This window comes from Cetorhinus maximus, chromosome 19 (assembly GCF_964194155.1).
Source record: "Cetorhinus maximus chromosome 19, sCetMax3.hap1.1, whole genome shotgun sequence".
Classification (NCBI taxonomy): Eukaryota; Metazoa; Chordata; class Chondrichthyes; order Lamniformes; family Cetorhinidae; genus Cetorhinus; species Cetorhinus maximus.
The window spans coordinates 18554086-18573866 of record NC_135897.1 but is presented as its reverse complement, the minus strand read 5'-3'; the positions used below and the strand labels follow the sequence as shown (position 1 = coordinate 18573866).

Here is a 19781-nt window from a genome sequence, read left to right as displayed (position 1 = left end):
TCTAAGAACCCACAGCCACCTTTCCTTTGTGCTAGTTACGACTCCAACCAGTGGAGAATTTTCTCCTCAATTCCCTCGGACTTCAACTTTGCTAGGGCTCCTTGATGCCACATTTGGTCAAATGCTGCCTTGATGTCAAGGGCAGGAACTCTCACCTCATATTTGGACTAAGGCTGTAATGAGGTCAGGAGCTGAGTGGTCCTGGTGGAACCCAAACTGTGCATCAGTGAGCAGGTTATTGCTGTGTAAGTTCTGTTTGATAGCATGTCAATGACATTTTTCGTCACTTTGCTGTAATCAAGGGGAGGCTAATGGAGTGGCAATTGGCTGCATTGGATATGTCCAGTTTTTTGTCGATCAACATGCCTGGGAAATTTTCCACATTGCTGGGTAGATGCCAATGTTGTAACTGTGCTGGAACAGCTTGGGTAGGGGCCCAGCTAGTCCTAGAGCACAAGTCTTCAGTACTATTGCCGGAGTATTCTCAGGGCCCATAGTCTTTGCACTATCCAGTGCCTTCAGCCGTTTCTTGATATCACATGGAATTAATCAAAATGGTCGAAGACTGGCATCTGTGGTGCTAGGTACCTCAGGCAAAAGTAAAGTCACTGGGCATCGAGGCAGCATTTGACTGAGTGTGGCATCAAGGGACCCCAGCAAAATGGAAGTCAAAGGGAATAAAGGGAAAAACTCTCCACAAACCAGTCTTTCCTGGCATAAAAGGTGGTTGTGGAGGCCAATCATCTCAGCCCCAGAATATTACTGCAGGACTTCCTCAGTACAGTGTTCTAGAGTCAACAATTTCCACCTGCTCCATAAATGACCTTCCCTCCAAAATAAGGTCAGAAGCTAGGATGTTCACTGATGATTGCAGAGTGTTCGGTATCCAGAGTGACCAACTGTCCTGGATTTTATAGGACTGTCCTATATTTGAGGTGGTTATCTCGTGATCTGGGTTATTGCTGCTGGGATGTTGTTTGAACCATATCTTAGATCCTTGATTTTCACAAAGTACGTACCTTTGCATGCACACTGCACTCTCCTCCGAGTTGCCCAGTCACAGGTTCCCCAACCACCAACCACCCCACCACTCTCACAGCTTCACCAGCACCACCACCCCCAACTGTATGGTCCCCCATGCCAAACTGTCCCTTGATTATTTTCCACCTGTCAACCTCAGTCACAACTCCTCAGATGATGGAGCAGTCTGTGCTCATTTGCAGCAAGACCTGGAAGGATGATATTCAGGCTTGGGTTGATAACTGGCAAGTTACATTCATGCCACACAAGAGGCAGGCAATGACCATCTCCAACAAGAGAGAATCTAATCATTGCCCATAGTCAATGGCAATAACCTTGCTGAATTTGGCACCAACATCTGAGCGGGGTTACCATTGACCAGAAACTTAACTGGACCAGCCATATAAATACTGTTGCTATAAGGGTTTAGGTCAAAGGCCTAGAATTCTGCAGTGAGTAACTCATCTTCTGACTCCCCAAAATCCATCCACCATCTACAGGACACAAGTCAGGAGTGTATTGGAATACTCTCCATTTGCCTGGATGAGGTACAAATGGGCTTTTAGTGACTGTAAATGCATTTTTTTTCCCTAATATTACTGTGGGAATACTGAATCAGGCTTATGGCGTGTGTGTGTGTGTGTGTGTGTGTGTATGTGTCTAGTTTGCAAAGTTTGAATCATCAAAAGGGGTTAGGTGTAAACAGGCATTTTGAAATGGAGATGGGGTAAGCTAAGATGACATCCCAGCAGATACAGTGTGAATGGAATTTGCATTTTTAGATAAGTTGAGAAGTTGTTTGGTTTTTAAAGGGACATGATAAGATGTTTACAACTGGCAAGATAAATAAGGCAAAGTTATTAAGTTTATTTTTCCCGTAAGCGTTGGCTATAAGGACAACATGAAAGATTTTTATATTCTGGGAAAAGTAACTTCCAAAGAAAGGTTGAAATAATGGGATTTACAGATCAAAGGAGAGGAAAATATATTTAAAGAAAGATGGAAAGCTGTATTGAAACATGCACTGTGTGAAACAGGCCTATGTAAAACAGCCTCTCGCCACCCCAGAGAAATTTGCTGTTCCAGAGAGCAAGGTTGTATTGAAAAGCCTTGGAGTTCCATTGTTGAGTGAGAGGGATAAAGAAGTTGTGAGATAACTTCCTTATAGCAGCAATGGGTGCTTGTGGTAATGTTGCTGTATGTTTTATAGATTAAGAATCTATTTGGACTGTTGCTTAAAAGGGGTGTGTAGTTGGGAGTCTAGTTAAGTAGAAATCCTATGGGAACTGTTATAAAACTAAATGCAGCTGTGTAACTGTGATCTTATGTGTTTAAGTTTTCTTTTCTTTTGTTAATAAATGCTTTAATTTAATCTTCAAAATCTGTGAAGATGGTAGCGGAATCATTACTTCTGATTTCAATGCACAAGCCTCTCGTAATAAATACAAATTGCAAAATTGTTGTGACAGCCTGATACCCTGGGATTTGGTCAGCCTGGCAAATACAGCCTGCCATATCATAGCAACAGCCCCAAATAACTTGCATTGTAATAGGTACAAGCTGCACCTTAAAACCAAGCTCAGGAGTCAGGGCAAGCTTGGGTGTCTGTAAAGTGGGTGGGGGTTGGCAGGGTGGTCTTCAAGAAGACATTCAGACTGGTGAATGTGAGCTTCATGACAGATGGACACTGGTTAATGTTCCACTGGAGCCTCCACCCACCTTACTTTGTCTTCCCCTATCAGTATATCTTTCTATTCCCATCTCTCTCATATAATTATCTAGCTTCTCCTTGAATGCATCTATGCTATTCACTCAAATACTCCCTGCTCTGGTGAATTTCATACTCTAACCACTCAATGGATAAAGAAGTTCCTCCTGTATCCCTGTTGGATTCATCAGCAAGTGTTTTATATTTATGGCGCTAGCTCCGAACTTCACAATAAATGAAAACATAGCTACATCTATCCTATTGAACCCCTCCATAATTTAAAATACCTCTGTGTGGTTACCCTCAGTCCTTGCCTAGATAAGAGAGAGTCCCAGCCTGTTTAGCTTTTTCTTATAGATGTACTCTTTCAGTTCTGGCCATACTTGACTAAATTGAAATCAATTTACATTTAAATGCCCAGTCTGCAACTTTGTGCTGAACTTGTCCATAGTTCTGGCTGCTCTTTCCAGCTTCTGCTACTGCTCCAGATTTTGTGCATCCCACACAACTCTACAGCTGTTTCCTTGGACCTGATTCCTTTGATTGACCTTTCACTCTCTCCTTGCTTCACGATCATTGTTAGCCTTTAGATTTCTTTTTGAATCATCCACACCCCTCTGCTGTCATGAACTATAAAGACCCGACTGGACTTCAGGATAAAAGCAAATTATTGCGGATGCTGGAAATCTGAAACAAAAACAAAAATAGCTGGAAAAACTCAGCAGGTCTGACAGCATCTGCAGAGAGGAAGACAGTTAACGTTTCGAGTCCGTATGACTCTTCATCATCCTCTCCGCAGATGCTGTCAGACCTGCTGAGTTTTTCCAGCTATTTTTGGACATCAGGATCTGTTGCCTCATGGTTGACTATCCATTCCTGCTTGACTCCTCTCAATCCACTGCATACCCTCCACTAGTTCCCCAGCTTAATCTCCTCACTCTTCCTCCACTACTAATAATACACCTCAGCATTGGTTGGTGGCTGTTCGATGTTAACACCACAGTGTCTATTAGGAGGCAATACCTTCTTGGCTCTCAATGTAATCTAGGTTAATTCAGATCGTCTCTTCCTACCTTCAGTTTGCAGTCACTGCACATCACATTTATGTAACCCATTTCCATCTTGCAATTCTACAATGGAACAGGAGTTGACCATTTAGTGCCTTGATCCAGTTCTGCCATTCAGTGAGATCATGACTGATCCAGATGCCTGCCTTTGTCCTGTATCTCTTATACCTTTGGATGACAAAAATCCAGTAAACTCAGAACTGAAATTAACAACTGCCGCAGCCCAATTGCTGTTTGCGGAAGAGAGCTTCAAAATTCTACCACCCTTTGGATATACAAGTGTTCCCTAATTGCACCCCTGAAAGGTCTGGCTCTAATGTTTCGGCTATATTCCTCAGACACCCCAAACAACAGAGACAGTTTCTCTCTTTCTACCCAACAGTTCCCCTGAATAACTTCAAAACTTTCATCAAATCACTCCATAACCTTCTAAATTCCAGGGACTAGAACCTTAATTTGCATAATCTTGACTCAATTTAACCCTTAGAGTGCAATTATTATTCTGATAAATCTACGCCACACTCCCTCCAAGGCCAATATATCCTTCCTAAGATGTGGTGACCAGAACTGCCCTTGGTACTCCAGGTGTGGTCTGAGCAGGGCTTTCTGTAGCTGAAGTGTGACTTCTACCCGCTTGTAATCTAGTTCGAGATACAGAGAATTCCATTAGCCTTTTTGATTATTTTCTGTGCTTGTTCAAGACATCTTAATGATTATGTAACCAGACCTTCAAATCTTTTTGGACTTCCACTCTTTCTAGTTTTTCACCATTGAGAAAGTACTCTGCTCAATTCTTTTTGGCCCAAAGTGGACAACCTCACATTTACCTACACTGAAATCCATTTGCTGCAGTTTTACCTATTCACAATCTATTTAATACCTGCCTACAATATTGGCCATCATTGTGTCATTAGCAAACTTAGCCAAAATCACCAGGTACACCTTGATCATAACAAGAACATAAGAACATTAGAAATAGGATCAGGAGTAGGCCATTCAGCTCTTCAAGGCACTTTGCCATCCGATGAGATCATGGCCGATCTTCTGCTTCAATACCATTTTCCTGCACTACCCCGTATTACATAATGTGTTTAATATATAGAAAACTATCAATCTCAGTCTTAAACATACTCAATGACTGAGCCTCAGGAAGGCATAGTGGTATTGTCACTGGACTGGTATTCCAGAAACCCAGGGTAATGCTCTGGGGACCTGGGTTTGAATCCCTCAATGGCAGATGGTGAAATTTGAATTCAATAAAAATCTGGAATTAAAAGTCTGATGATGACCATAAAACCATTGTCAATTGTTGTAAAAACCCATCTGGTTCACCAATGTCCTTTAGGAAAGGAAACCATAAAACCATTGTCAATTGTTGTAAAAACTCATCTGGTTCACCAATGTCCTTTAGGGAAGGAAATCTGCCGTCCTTACCTGGTCTGGCCTACATGTGACTCCAGACCCACAGCAATATGGTTGACTCTTAAAATGCCCTCTGAACAAGGGCAATTAGGTATTGGCAATAAATGCTGGCCTAGCCAGCGATGCGCATATCTCATGAATGAATTAAAAAAAAGCCCCCGGGAGCAGAGAATTCCAAATATTCACCACCTCATTCCTCCTCATCTCAGTCCTAAATGGCCTGCCCCTTATTCTGAGACTGTGTCCCCTGGTTCGAGACCACCCCCAGTCAAGGGATACATCCTTCCTGCATCTATCCTGTTGAGCCCTGTAAGAATTTTCTATGTTTGAATGAGATCACCTCTCGTTCTTCTAAACTCCAGAGAATAAAGTTCCAGTCTATGTAATCTTTCCTCACAGGACAATCCCTCCATCTCAGGAATTAATTTAGTGAATCTTTGTTGCACCCCCTCTATGGCAAGTGTATCTTTCCTTAGGTAAGGAGACCAAAATTGCACACAATACTCCAAGTGAGGTCTCACCAAGGCTTTACATAATTGCAGTAAGACATCTTTACTCCTATGCTCAAATCCTCTTATAATTAAGGCCAACATACCATTTGCCTTTTTAATTGCTCACTGTACCTGCATGTTAGCTTTCAGTGACTCATGAACAAGGACACCCAAGCCCCTTTGAAGTTCAAAACTTCACAGCCTCTCGCCATTTAAGAAACAACCTGTCTTTCTGTTTCTTCTAACAAAGTGGTTAACCTCACATTTCTCCACATTGTATTCCATCTGAAAAACGTTTGCCCATTCACTTGGCTCTCCAAATCCCCTTGAAGCATCTTTGCATCCTCCTCACACTTCCACCTGGTATTGTGTCATCTGCAAATATGGAAATATTACATTTGATCCCTACATCCAAATCATTGATATAGATTGTGAACAGCTGGGGTCTAAGCACTGATCCTTGTGGTACCCCACTAGTCACAGCCTGCTAACCTGAAAATGATCCATTTATTCCTACATTGTTTTCTGTCCGTTAACCAGTTCTCAATCCATGCCAGTATATTCCCCCATCCTATGTGCTTTAATTTTGTTTACTAATCTCTTATCTGGGACCTTATCAAAAGCTTCCTGGAAATCTAAATATACCACAACTGCCGGTTCCCCCTTATCTATTCTGCTAGTTACATCCTCAAAAAAACTCCCAACAGGTTTGCTAAATATGATTTCCTTTTTGTAAATCCATGTTAATCTGCTGAATCCAACCATTATTTTCTAAATGTCCCGTTATCACATCCTTTATAATAGATTCGAGCATTTCCCCTACTACTGATGTCAGACTAACAGGTCCGTGGTTCCCCATTTTCTCTCTCCCTCCTTTCTTAAACAGTGGGGTCACGTTTGCCACCTTCCAATCTACAGGAACCATTCCAGAGGCTGTAGAATTTTGATAGATGATCACCAATGCATCCGCTATCCCTGCAGCCAGCTATTTCAACATTTTAAAGTTACAGGGGCAACAAATTGCTCCCAGGGAAAGCACGTAGTGCAAAAATTGCCCAACATTCTTCGTTAGAGTAATATTATTCAGTTTTAAAATTAAGTGAATTAAAAACAACAGAACACTAACAGTCAATATTAAATTGAAGATCCATTTCAGTGTCTAATACAAGCTGACCCTGATTTGTGTGTCAACCTCACCATGGTTCTAATCCTGTGCTCAGCATGAGATCTTCCATATTGATAATTCACTGCTTAATATTCCTCCTACTATAACCAAACAAACATTTTCCACAAACAACAATGACAAAAAACAAAGGAATTAGAACTGCAAAAAGCGAGCCAAAAATGAAATGTTGGAATTACCAAAGGAAAAAAAATCAAGCTAACTGACCTGGCTGCTGAGGATGATCCTCCAATGATGCAGTCAATCGGCAGTTGCAATACAACTTTCTCCCATGTCCCCTTGGAGCAGCTTCAGGAACCCAGCTCCCAATGCCCTGATACCAATCAACATGTCGAGCACAGAGGCTGTGCCCTTCATGTCAGAACTGCGGTGGGTGGGTGGGTGGGGGGGAGAGGAGGAGGTGAGGAATGGGTGCTGCCCCTCTCATGCAGAGTAATCTCTCCCCTTTCAGTCTCACTCACTGATCACCTTGCTGTGAATGTACTAATCTGGTAAATACTTTATTAAGTTTGTTGTGTTTGTTGGTGTTGTGTTATTGATTGATAGCTATTTTAAAATTGTTACTTTTATTTTTGTTGCTGCTATTAAATTATTGAAGTAATTTGTAACCTTTTGAAACTTTGAAATTTTGAATGCACTAACATGGTTGAAAATAGAAAGGGACAGCGGGCGAATTCACCCTGGAAACCTCACAAGAACAAAACTCATAGATGGGAGCAAAAAATGCATGAAAAGTCGCTCCTGTGTATTTTGATTGGAGCAGCAGCGAGTGCATAAGAACATAAGAAATAGGAGCAGGAGTAGGCCATTCGGTCGCTCAAGCCTCCTGCCCTGCCATTCAGTAAGATCATGGCTGATCTGCTCCAGGCCTCAGCTCCTCTTTCGTGCCAGCTCCTCATAGCCCTCAACTCCCCGATATTTCAAAAATCTATCTACCTCCTCTTTAAATACCTTCAGGGATCTAGCCTCCACAACTCTGAGATAGAGAATTCCAGACATTCACCACCTTCTGAGAGAAGAAGTTCCTTCACATCTCAGTTTTAAATGAGTGTCCCCTTATTCTGTAACTATGTCCCCTAGTTCGAGATTCCCCCACTAGTGGAAACATGTTCTCAACATCTACCCTGTCAAGCCCCCTCAGAATCTTGTACGGTTCAGCAAGATCACCCCTCATTCTTCTAAACTCTAATGAATAAAGGCCTAACCTGTTTAGCTGTTCTTGGTAAATCAACCCTTTCATCCCTGGAATTAACCTGGAGAATCTCTTTTGAGCTGCCTCCAATGCCAGTATATCCTTTCATAAATATGGGGACCAAAACTGTACACAGTAGTCCAGGTGCGGCCTCACCAACACCCAGTACAGGTGTATCAAGACTTCCCTATTTTTAAACTTCAACCCCCCAGCAATTCAGGCCAAAATTTCATTTGCCTTCTGAATCACTTGCTGCACCTGCATACTAACATTTTGCGTTTCATGCATAAGAACACCCAGATCCCTCTGTGCTGCACTTATCTGGACTCTCTCTCTCCTTTTAAATAATAGACTGCCTTTTGATTCCCAATCCTCTGGACTACTAGTTTTCGCCTCTTTGTATGTCTCATTTTTTGATTGGATATTCTCCTTGACCTTCTTTGTTAATCACGGGTGGTTCTTCCTTCTCATCAGGTCCTTCTTTTTGAACGGGATAAATTTTTGCTGAGTGTTATGAAATATCTCCTTAAATGTCTGCCACTGCTCATCCACTGACCTTCCCCTTAGTCAATTTTCCCAGCCAGCTTTAGACAACTCTTTCCTCATACCTCTTTAATTGCCCTTATTTAAGTTGAGGACACTGGTTTGTTTGCCCTCAAACGGAATTTGAAATTCTACCATGTTGTGATCGCTACCCCCTAGAGGATCCTTAACTACAATATCTCTTATTAATCTCAACTCATTACTATATTTAAAATAGCCTGTTCCCGGGTACGTTCAGCAACGTATTGCTCTAAGAAACAGTCCCTAATGCACTCGACAAATCCGTCTTCCATGTTACCCCTGCCAATCTGATTTGTCCAGTCAATATGCAGATTAAAATCACCCATGACAATTGTAGCACCCTTCTTACACACCTCCATTATTTCCTGATTTATACTTTGTCCTACAGTGAGGTAACTCTTTGGGGGCCTACACGCGACTCCCACCCATGACTTCTTCCCCTTGCTATTCCTTATTTCCACCCAAACTAATTCCACATCACGATCTTTTGCACCTATAATCACTACTCACCACTTCTTTGATGTCTTTCTTTATTAACAAAGCTACCCCACCTCCTTTTCCTTTTTGCCTATTTTTTGGAATGTTGAATACCCTTGAATATTGAGTTCCCAGTTGTGGTCACCCTGCAGCCATGTCTCTGTAATAGCTATCAAGTCATATTCATTTATTTCTATTTGTGCTGTCAACTCATCTATCTTGTTACAAATGCTGAGTGCATTCAGACAATGAGCCTTAAGCTTTGACTTTTTACTATTATTACTCCTTCTGGTTCTAATTTCTGCTGCACTCTTCTACTTATATTTTCTGCCTCTTCCTGTCACACTTTGATTATCGTTCGCCTCTTCACTACCCTGCACCTCTGCTCTCTCATTTCTTTTTGATTTTTTAAACTTCCCATCAATTGAACCCTCCCCCCACTAATTAGTTTAAAGTCCTATCTACAGCCCTCGTTATATGATTTGCCAGGACACTGGACCCAGCATGGTTCAATTGAAGCCCGTCCCAACAGAACAGCTCTCTCCTTCCCCGGTATCGGTGCCAGTGCCCCATGAATCGGAACCCATTTCTCCCTCACCAATATTTAAGCCATGCGTTTACCTCTCTAATCTAATTTACCATATGTCAATTTGCTCGGGTAGTAATCTGGAGATTATTACCTTTGTGATTCTACTTTTTAATTTAGCCCCGAGCTGCTCATAATCCCTCAGCCGAACCTCTTTCCTAGTCCTACCTATGTCGTTGGTATCCACGTGGACCACGACAACTGGATCCTTCCTCTCTCACTCCAAGTTCCTCTCCAGCCCAGAAGAGATGCCCTTAACCTTGGCACCAGGTAGGCAACACAGCCTTTGTCTTTGCTGCAGAGAACAGTATCTATCCCCCTAACTACATCCCATTGCCACTACATTTCTCTTTTTTCCCCCACACTTGAATGTCACACTGTACCACAGTGCTGTGGTTAGTTCGCTCATCCACCCTGCAGTCGTGTGTGTGCCCTCATCCACACCAGGAGCAAGAACCTCGTACCTATTGGACAAGGGCATTGGCCGAGGCTCCTCCAAAGCCTCCAAAATGGGAGACAGAATTTGAGGAGCTGCTCATCCTGCCACAGATTCTGTTTCTCCCAGGTTGCTGCTTCAGCACAGGACACCACCTTCCTACGCTTTTTTATCTGATCTTGTTCTTTGACCTTGCTGGGGTGTCTGGTTTTCTTGGGCTGCAGCATGGCCTGGATGTTGGGCAGGGCCCATCCTGGGCTATGGTGAGTCCCAGCAGTTTGTTGAATTGCTCTTCATTGCAGATGGCAAGAGCTGGAGGTGGTGGGGGATGATGCTAGTCATCTTCTTGTCCCTGCCCATATTGCTGGCCAGCAACAGGATTTCGATGGCGGTCATGTTGCAGGGGTTTTGGCCTCAACACGCTTGGCATAGTGATCCTTGTGCACTGCACAGTAGCCAGTTTGTGCGGCCAATGGGGAGCTGGAGACCAGCTTTGGAGGAGCGGGTCAAAATCTCAAAACAGGCCCTCAAAAAGAAAAAAGTATTTTGACTTCTACACTCTAACTTCCCCAGTCTGGAAATCTATTGTTCAGAAACACCAATTGTCTGGAAACTTTTTTGAGTAGACCCAAGCAACTCTAGGCATCATTTCAGTCCAGTACTTTGGGAGTGGAAACACGAAAGATACAGTATTTGGATAAATAAAAAAAAATTATTACTGCTTTATAATGTTTTATCGCCGTTTTATATTTTAGGCAAATATTTATATCCACTGAGTTTCCAGTTGTGATTGGGCATTCTAACATCATTCTATAATCCAGAATAATTCCAAAATCCAGAAATGTCTTGGTTCGAAGCATTCTGGACTGGCTAGTTTATAGCATATTAATTTCAACATGTTTACATTCAAAACTGTTGAAGCATAAAAACAAAAGCTATTTTTAAATTGTTCCACTGTTTGACTTCTAGTCTTCTTGCCATTCCTTTTTGTGTTATTCTGGAGGAGGGAAGGCTGGTGAGGGACTGGATTGGGGGAGAGACCAGAAATTCACACCATTGACAGGAGCATTGTGATGTGGACTACAGCAGTCTTAATAGCTGCAGCATGATTAATTCATAGTTACTGTGCAAATACACCAATTTTCTCGATATAAAATGTTGAGGTTCCTATTTTTTGTTGTTTGCAAGACTTACAAAATGGCACATTTTGTAGAGGATAGAACCATAGAAAAGTTACAGTGCAGAAAGAGGCCATTCAGCCCATTATGCCTGCACTGGCCAATAAAGAGAAAAAAGAAACTAACTGCTAATTTTAGTCCCTCTTTCCAGCACCTGGTCCGTAGTCTTACAGGTTACAGCACTTCAGGTGCTGACCTTTTAAATGAGTTGAGCGTTTCAGCCTCAACCAGCAATTTAGGCAGCGAATTCCAGCTGCCCACTACCCTCTGGTGAAAGCGTTTTCCTCACGTCTCCTCTAATCCTTCTACCAATCACCTTAAATCTATGCCCCCTGGTAATTGACCTCTCAGCTAGGGGAAACAGGTCTTTCCTGTCTACCCTGTCATAATTTTGTACAGCTCAATTAGGTCACTCCTTAGCCTCCTCTGTTCTAAGGAAAACAACCCCAGCCTATCCAATCTTTCCTCATAGCTGCAAGTTTCAAGTCCTGGCAGCATTCTCATAAATCTTCTCTGTACTCTCTTCACAGCAATTATGTCCTTCCTGTAATGTAGTGACCAGAACTGTACACAAGATTCCAGCTGTGGCCTAACCAGCGTTTTATACAGTTCCATCATTACATCCCTGCTTTTGTATTCAATACCCCATTCAATAAAGGAAAGCATTCCATATGCTTTCTTGACCACCTTGTCCATCTGTCCTGCCATCTTCAAGCAGTTGTGGACATGTACTCCAAGCTCTCTCACTTTCTCAATCCCTCTCAATAACTTCCCATTTATTGAGTATTCCCATGCTTTTTTTGCACTCCCCAAATCCAGTACCTCACACTTCTCCAGATTGAATTTCGTTTGCCATTTCTCTGCCCACTCAAATCGAACCATTGATACCATTCTGGAGTTGACAGCTATCCTTTTCACTATCAACTACACGGCCAATTTTTGTGTCATCTGCAAATTTCCCGATCATGCCTCCCACATTTAAGTCTAAATCATTAATATATACAACAAACAGTAAGGAACCCAACACTGAGCCCTGTGGAACACCACTGGAAACTGTTTTCCATTCAAAAAAACCATCACCCATCGACCATTACCCTTTGTTTTCCGTCACTGAGCCAGTTTTAGATCCAACTCTCCACCTTCCCCTGTATTCCACAAGATTTCACTTTTCTGACCAGTCTGCACATGGGGCAGAATTTTGCCCTTGATGGGCGGGCGGGCCCAACCGACACGGCGGTGGGCGGGCCGTCGATCGCCAACGCCGAAACTGGCCCCCGCTGCCATTTTACGTGGGCGGGCTAATTAAGGCCCACCCAGCGGGCTGCCCGACGGGAAGCGCTCTGCGCTCCCTGTGCAGGTGGGGGGGGGAGGAATTCCCCAACTGTCAGAGTGCGCTCTTTCACACATGTGCGCGAAAGAGCGCACATCTCCCTGAGACAAAGTGCTGCCTCAGGGAGATCGCTGAAAGGCAGTGAAACATTAAAAATAGAAGTATAAAAGAAATCATTAAGATGCCCCCCTCATGTGGAAATGTTACACGATATGGGACATGTTAATGAAATACACAAAAACTTTATTACACTTTTTAAATTCCAATATCAAACCTCATCCTGCCTTACTTACCCGCCTGCCCGTTGGGCCCGTGCACCGACCCGAAGTTCACACGCCCTCAAAATCCTGGTCAACTGGTGACTGAATGACCTTAACAAGGCCTTGAATTAATGGCGGGCACGCGTCGCGCTGCATAGCGCGTCTGACCGACCGAAACATCGCGCGTTGACATCAGGACGCTCGCGTGGTATTTTAAGCGCTGCCTTGCGGGCTGCACCACCCGCACGTCAGCCAGAAGATTCAGCCCATGGTCTACTTTTTATCTACCACAAATTGCTGTTTAACACACTAATAAAGGGTGTCATTACTTTTCCAATAATTTCTGTCGCATTGTTTCCTGACTGACACGGAATAACCTCAAGAGGTGCTGCTGCAATTGTCTATTCCTAGGTAGACAGCTGTAGTTGTTTTCTTATTGCAGACTTTGACAAACCATCCGGGAAAGTCCAGTGGCCAGAAATAAATGCTGTACATCGTTTTTGCTCCAAGATTTAAAACATAAAAGTGGAAAGTTATTCCTTTGCATGGTGTAATCCTGGGTAATGTGTTAATGGGGCAGATTGCACAGTTGAGAATGATTCTATTTTGATCACCGAGGTATCTGATAGAGAAGGAAACCCATACGGATGCTTAAACAAATCACAGTATTGAAAAACAGGTACATTTTGCTGCATATGGAGTATGCCCTCCACCCCCCTTGACTGGCATCCCATTTACCAAAGAGCAGGCTGTCAAAGTCCAAGGTGTAAATACCCCACCCTTCTATGCACATGCACAGGTACGACTGAAATTAACCATTTGAAAATTGTACAACTTACACTGAAAAAGCATCATTATAAATTATTTTAAGGTGAATATATGAGTAACTAGAGACATCACATATGGTAAGTGTAGCATGCTTTGGTGAACAGGTTGATTTGGATCTGTGGTTTTTAAAGTTATTCGCGCCTGGCCAGTTTCCTTGCCTCATGTCTGAGTCCATTGTAAACTGATTGATAGTTATGATTATCAACAACGACAATGACTTGTATTTATATACATCTATCCCACGTTTGGCACTTTTCATGTGTTCCTAAAAATTGGCATCCTAAATGAAAACGAAAATCAGTTTTCCATCAAAAAAGATGTAAAAAGAGTGGATTACATTCCTGACCTGGAATTTTTATAATAAAAATCTCTTGGCTGCCTTGAACCTAACTGGCCTGAAATGCATATTTATTACTATTTACTACTGTTTGTACTTATCACCCTTGCTCACTGCCTTTCTGTCTTCACCCTTCTTGAGCCCTTGCTGTGATTAGGGCGCCTAGCGGGAGGGGCTCAGGAGGGCTGGCGAGCAGGAGGGGTTAGGACAGGGGTCAAGAGGGGATTTGGAGGGCCGGCAAGTGTGAAGCAGTTGGGAGGGCCAGCGAGCGGGAGGTAACCAGGGCATAGAGGGTTACAGTAATAAGTTGCACCATGTCAGCGCAGCAGATTCTTAGGTTCAGCTGTTATTTTCCTATCGGTTATTTTCATTTGCTTATAAGAGCTTCACACTGGGGCTCAGCTTGGGCTTCTCCCTCACCCTACAGTTACAATTGCAATTTCCACCAAAGCTAGCTAACTGTAATGTTAGAAATAATTCACAGATTAGGGATACAAGAGCTAGTGTTCTGTATGGGCCAATATTATAGTGTATAGTGAATTTATCTTCCAAACCAGAGAATGAGCTCCCTGAAAATTATAGTAACTATGAAGTTATTGCCTCAATTATTGGGAGATTTCAGTTTGTTTACATTTGAAGACCGGTTTATTATTCTATGCTGAAGAAGTTGCTCACCACATCACTCGCACTGGAAAATTCATTGTTGACGAGGCTTTCAAGTGCCATCCACCGAACAGGTCTATTTTCGTTGTCCCCCAAGCAGTGGTAGTCCATAGGGAAGAGATCCCTGGAGAGAGCATTGTCTGTAATCTTTACCTGAAGGCTATCATCAATTCTAGGATAAATAATAGAGAACTGAATTATTAACTTGAATGCTTAAATATACAAAGATGTGAATTTTTAACTTAATGAACACATATAACAGAAACCAGAAAATCAAGTCAGTGGGGAGTTAATGAACACGGGTCAAGTCCAGTGGTACGTGAACATTCTAATGCTGGCACACAAATGACTGGGCTTAAACAGACCTTCATCTGTCTTCACCACATATCTTTGAACAACTGTACAAAATGTAAATTTTAATTTTTACAGTATTAGCAGAACACCGTGCTTACCACAGGCCAATAATTTATGCCAGCTCTTCTCTATACATTCACTTCATAGTTTATTTTGAGAGTTTTCATCCAAAACTACAAAAAAGTGTAAGATTGGTTCGTTTGAAACATGGATTTGTTTCGGCTCCTTTGATCTTAAGGGTGGGAAGGAGAAAACATACCTCATTGCATACAACAAATTGTATTTATACAGTGCCTTAAATGTAATAAAACATTCCAGGAGCATAAGATGTTACACTGAGCTAATCAGGAGATATTTGGTCAGATGACCAAAAGCTTGGTCAAAGAGGTAGGTTTTAAAGAGGGTATCAAAGGAGAAAAACGAGGTAGAGAGGCGGAGAGGTGTAGGATGGCAATTCCAGAGTTTAGGGTATGGGCAACTGAAAGCGTTGCCACCAATACTGGAGGGGTTAAAATTAGGGACGCTGAAGAGGCCAGAATTAGGTGAGCGCAGAAACCTTAGAGGCTTGTGGAGCTGAAGGGGCTAACTGAGAGAGGGAAGCGCGAGGTCATGGAGCGATTTGAAAACAAGGATAACAATTTTAAACTCAAGACATTGCTTGATAGGGAGCCAATGTAGGTCAGTGAACATAGGGGTGACAGGTGGATGGGACTTGGTGTAAGTTAATATACAGGCAGCAGAGTTTTGGATGACCTCAAGTTTACAGAGAGTAGAATGTGGGTGACCAGCCAGGATTGTGTTGGAATATTGAAGTTTAGAGGTAACAAAGGCATGAATAAGGGTTTCAACAGATGAGCTGAGACGGGTGAAGTTGGGTGATGTTACAAGGCAGGAAATAGTCTTAGTGATGGCATGAACAGGTGGTCAGAAGCTCATATTGGGGTCAAATATGATACTAAAGTTGCAAACAGATTAGTTTAATCTCAGACTTGCCAGGGAGAGGGATGGAGTAAGTAGTTAGGAAATGGAGTTTGGCGCGGAATCTGCAACAATGGCTTCAGTCCTCCCAATATTTAATTGGAGGAAATTTCTGCTCATCCAGTACTGGATGCCAGATAAGCAGTGTGATAATTCACCAACAGTGGAGGGGTTGAGAGAGATGGTGGTGAGCTAGAGATGGGCGTTGTCAGCACACATGTGAAAACTAATACTGTGCTTTTGGATGTCACCAAGGGGCAGCATGGAGCTGGAAAATAGGAGAGGGCTAAGGATAGATTCTTGGAGGACAATAGAGGTAACAGTGTAACAAGAGAAGCTATTGCAAATGATACTCTGGATATAATTAAATATATAAAAATGGAACCAGGTGAAAGCAGTCTCACCCAACTGGTCAACAGTCTAGAGAGCATTGGAGGATGGTGTGGTCAACTGTATCAAAGGCTGCAGACAGGTCGAGGAGGAAGAGTTTACCTTTGTCACAGTCACGTAGAATGTCATGTGACATTCAATACAAAGAGTTTGCAGTTCAGAAAAATGATCTCTGCTGGTGTTCATGTTCCACATGTGCCTCAGCCACACTACTTCATCTCACCTTATTCCTTTCTCTGTCATGTGACTTCCCCTCATACGCATCTTTGCTATTTGCCTCTACTGCTCCATGGGCAGGATTTTTCTTATGGCGGGTTGGCTGGGTGGGAGCAGGTGCGAAGCCGATCGCCGCCTACGATCGGCTCCACGCTGCCATTTTACACGGGCGGGCCAATTAAGGCCCGCCCAGTGTAATACATGGCCAGTAGCGCTCAGCAGGAGGGACAGTCGGGGCCAACGCACAGCAATGTGCCTGAGGCACGGAGCTGCCTCAGGAAGACTGAATGGATATTAAAAGGTTTGAATAAATGATTTAAAAACGTATTTAAACATGTCCCCTCATGTAACTGTGTCACATGAGTTGGGACATGTTTTTAAATTTATGAAAATTTATTTAATAAAGGCTTCATCCTGCTCATGGATGAGGTTTCCTGAAAAATGTGAAGGCTGTTTGGGCATTTTGCAAGCCTGCCAACCTTAAGGTTGGACGGGCAGCGTTCGCAAGTGCTTCAATTAATTTCCTAATGGCGTTAATAGGCCGTTTACATTTCGGCAGGCGCGCAGCCGACTCTGGCGCCAGCCCGCTGAATGAAATATTGCGATGGCACACGGTGACGTTGGGATGCATGCCCAATGTCATCGCACGTCATTTTACGCGTTGGCGTGCCAGGCCCGCCCCTGCACGCTGACTGGAAAATTCTGTCCCCCTGGGTAGTGAGTTTTACATTCTATTCACTCTCTGGGTAACAAACCTTCTCCCGAACGCTGTATTGGACACTGATCTCAACACTGATCCTTGTGGAACAGCACTTTCCACCTTTTGCCTGTCTAAGTGAATGCTGTTAATTTTAACTCTGTTTTCTAACACTGGTCGCCTGATTACACAAGCTCTGATGTTAATCATGAGTCTAGTACCTTATTAAGAGCTTTTTGAACCACCAGTATGATTATATCTTATTTACTTATATCTATTCTCTGCCAGTCATGACTCATTCTTGTCACTGAGTCAGAAGCTGCTGCATTTGAACTGATTCCAGAGACTTGAGCAAAAAAAACCTAGGTTTATACTCCAGATCATCACCTAGGGAGTGCTACATTGTTAGAGGTTCCATCTTTTGGATGAAATGACAAACCACTATAGGATGGATGTAAAAAGATCTCATGGAACCAGTTTGAAGAGGAGAAGGGAGTTACCCCAGTGTCTTGGACATTATTTCATGGAATAATAATGCCAAAGTAAGAGGCCATTCAGCTCATCAAACCCATGCCGGCTCTCACTAAAACAATCCAGATCCAGTCACTCGCGTTCCCCCACATTGTCCGCTTAGGTCTTCAAACAAGTGTCTATCCAATTTCCTTTTGAAATCATTGAAATCATCTTGGCTTCCACCAACCTCATAGGCAGTTGTATAAAAAAGTTCTTCCTCACGTCCCCCTTTGTCTCTTGTCTTAAACCTTAAACTTGCACCCCTAGTCCTTATACCATCAGCTAACAGGAACAGCTTTTCTTTGCCTATCCTATCTAAACCTGTTATAATTTTGTACACCTCTATCAATTTTCTTTTTCTATTCTTTGGTAATTTGATTTTGTAGTTCTTTTTTGCCTTCCCAATGGTTTATAGATTTTTTTTTAACCTCTTTCCTACCTCCTGTTACTGACCATAATCTTTCAGACTTCCCTAGAATCAGGGGAGCTGCCAGAGGACTGGAGAATTGCAAACATTACACCTTTGTTCAAAAAAGGTTGTATGGATAAGCCCAGCAATTACAGACCAGTCAGTTCAACTTCGGTAGTGGAGAAGCTTCTAGAAACAATTATTCGGGATAGAATTAGTAGTCACATGGCAAAATGTGGGCTGATTAGAAATTTCTTAAGGGGAAATCGGGTTTACTAACTTGCTGGAAGTTTTCAAGAGGTAACAGAGAGGGTTGAGCAGGGTAATGCTGTTGATGTGGTGTACATGGACTTCCAAAAGGCATTTGGTACAGTGCCACATAACAGGCTTGTCAGAAAAGTTATAGCTCATGGAATAAAACGGACAGTAGCAATGTGGATACAAAATTGGCTGATTAATAGGAAACCGCGCGCAGAGGGTTAATGGATATTTTTTGGGCTGGAGGCAGGTTTGTAGTGGAGCTCTTGGTTTTCCTGATATATACTAATGATATAGGCCTTGATATGCAGAGAACAATTTCAAAGTCTGAGGACAATACAAAAATTGGAAGCATTGTAAACGGCGAGGATGACATGTGGAACCTCAAAAGGACATAGGAAAGTTAGTGGAGTGCCAGATGAAGTTTAATGCAGAGAAGTGAGAGGTGACTCATTTTGGAAGAAAGAACACGGAGAGACAATATAAAGTAAGGGGTGAAACTTAAAGGGTGTAAGGAGCAGAGGGACCTGGGTCTATATGTGCATAAGTCATTAAAGGTGGCAGGACAAGTGGAAAGAGCTGTTAATAAAGCATACAGTATACTCGGCTTTATTCATAGGGGCATAGAGTACAAATGCAGCAAGACCTGGGCAATATCCAGGCTTGGGCTGACAAGTGACAAGTAACATTCGTGCCACACAAGTGTTGGGAAATGACCATCTCCATCTCCAACAAGACAGATTCCAACCATCGCTCCTTGATGTTCAATGGCATTACCATCACTGAATCCCCCACTATCAACATCCTGGGAGTTACCATTGATCAGAAGCTGAACTAGACCAGTCATATGAATGCTGTGTCTACAATAGCAGGTCAGAGGCCAGGAACTGTCCTGACTCCCCAAAGCTTGTCCACCATCTACAAGGCACAAGTCAGGAGTGCGATGGAATACTCCCCACTTGCCTGAATGAGTGCAGCTCCCACAACACTCAAAAAGCTTGACACCGTCCAGGACAAAGCAGTCCATCTGATTGGCACCACATCCACAAACATTCACTCCCTCCACCACCGACACACAGTAGCAGCAGTGTATACCAGTTACAAGACGCACTGCAGGATTTCACAAGGTTCCTTCGACAGCACCTTCCAAACCCACGACCGCTACCATTTAGGAGGACAAGGGCAGCAGATAAATAGGAACACCACCACCTGGAAGTTCCCCTC

General features: G+C 42.9%; 1 protein-coding gene across 4 annotated transcripts in view; it reads right to left on the bottom strand.

The window, feature by feature from the left end:
• The window catches only part of ryk (receptor like tyrosine kinase), a 359220-nt gene that overhangs the window by 8799 nt on the left and 330640 nt on the right, over positions 1-19781 (bottom strand). For all 4 annotated transcript variants that reach the window (XM_078563543.1, XM_078563545.1, XM_078563544.1 and 1 more), the window contains one exon: positions 14755-14914. In XM_078563543.1, the coding sequence (XP_078419669.1) occupies positions 14755-14914 (160 nt within the window). The remainder of the gene's footprint in view (positions 1-14754; positions 14915-19781) is intronic.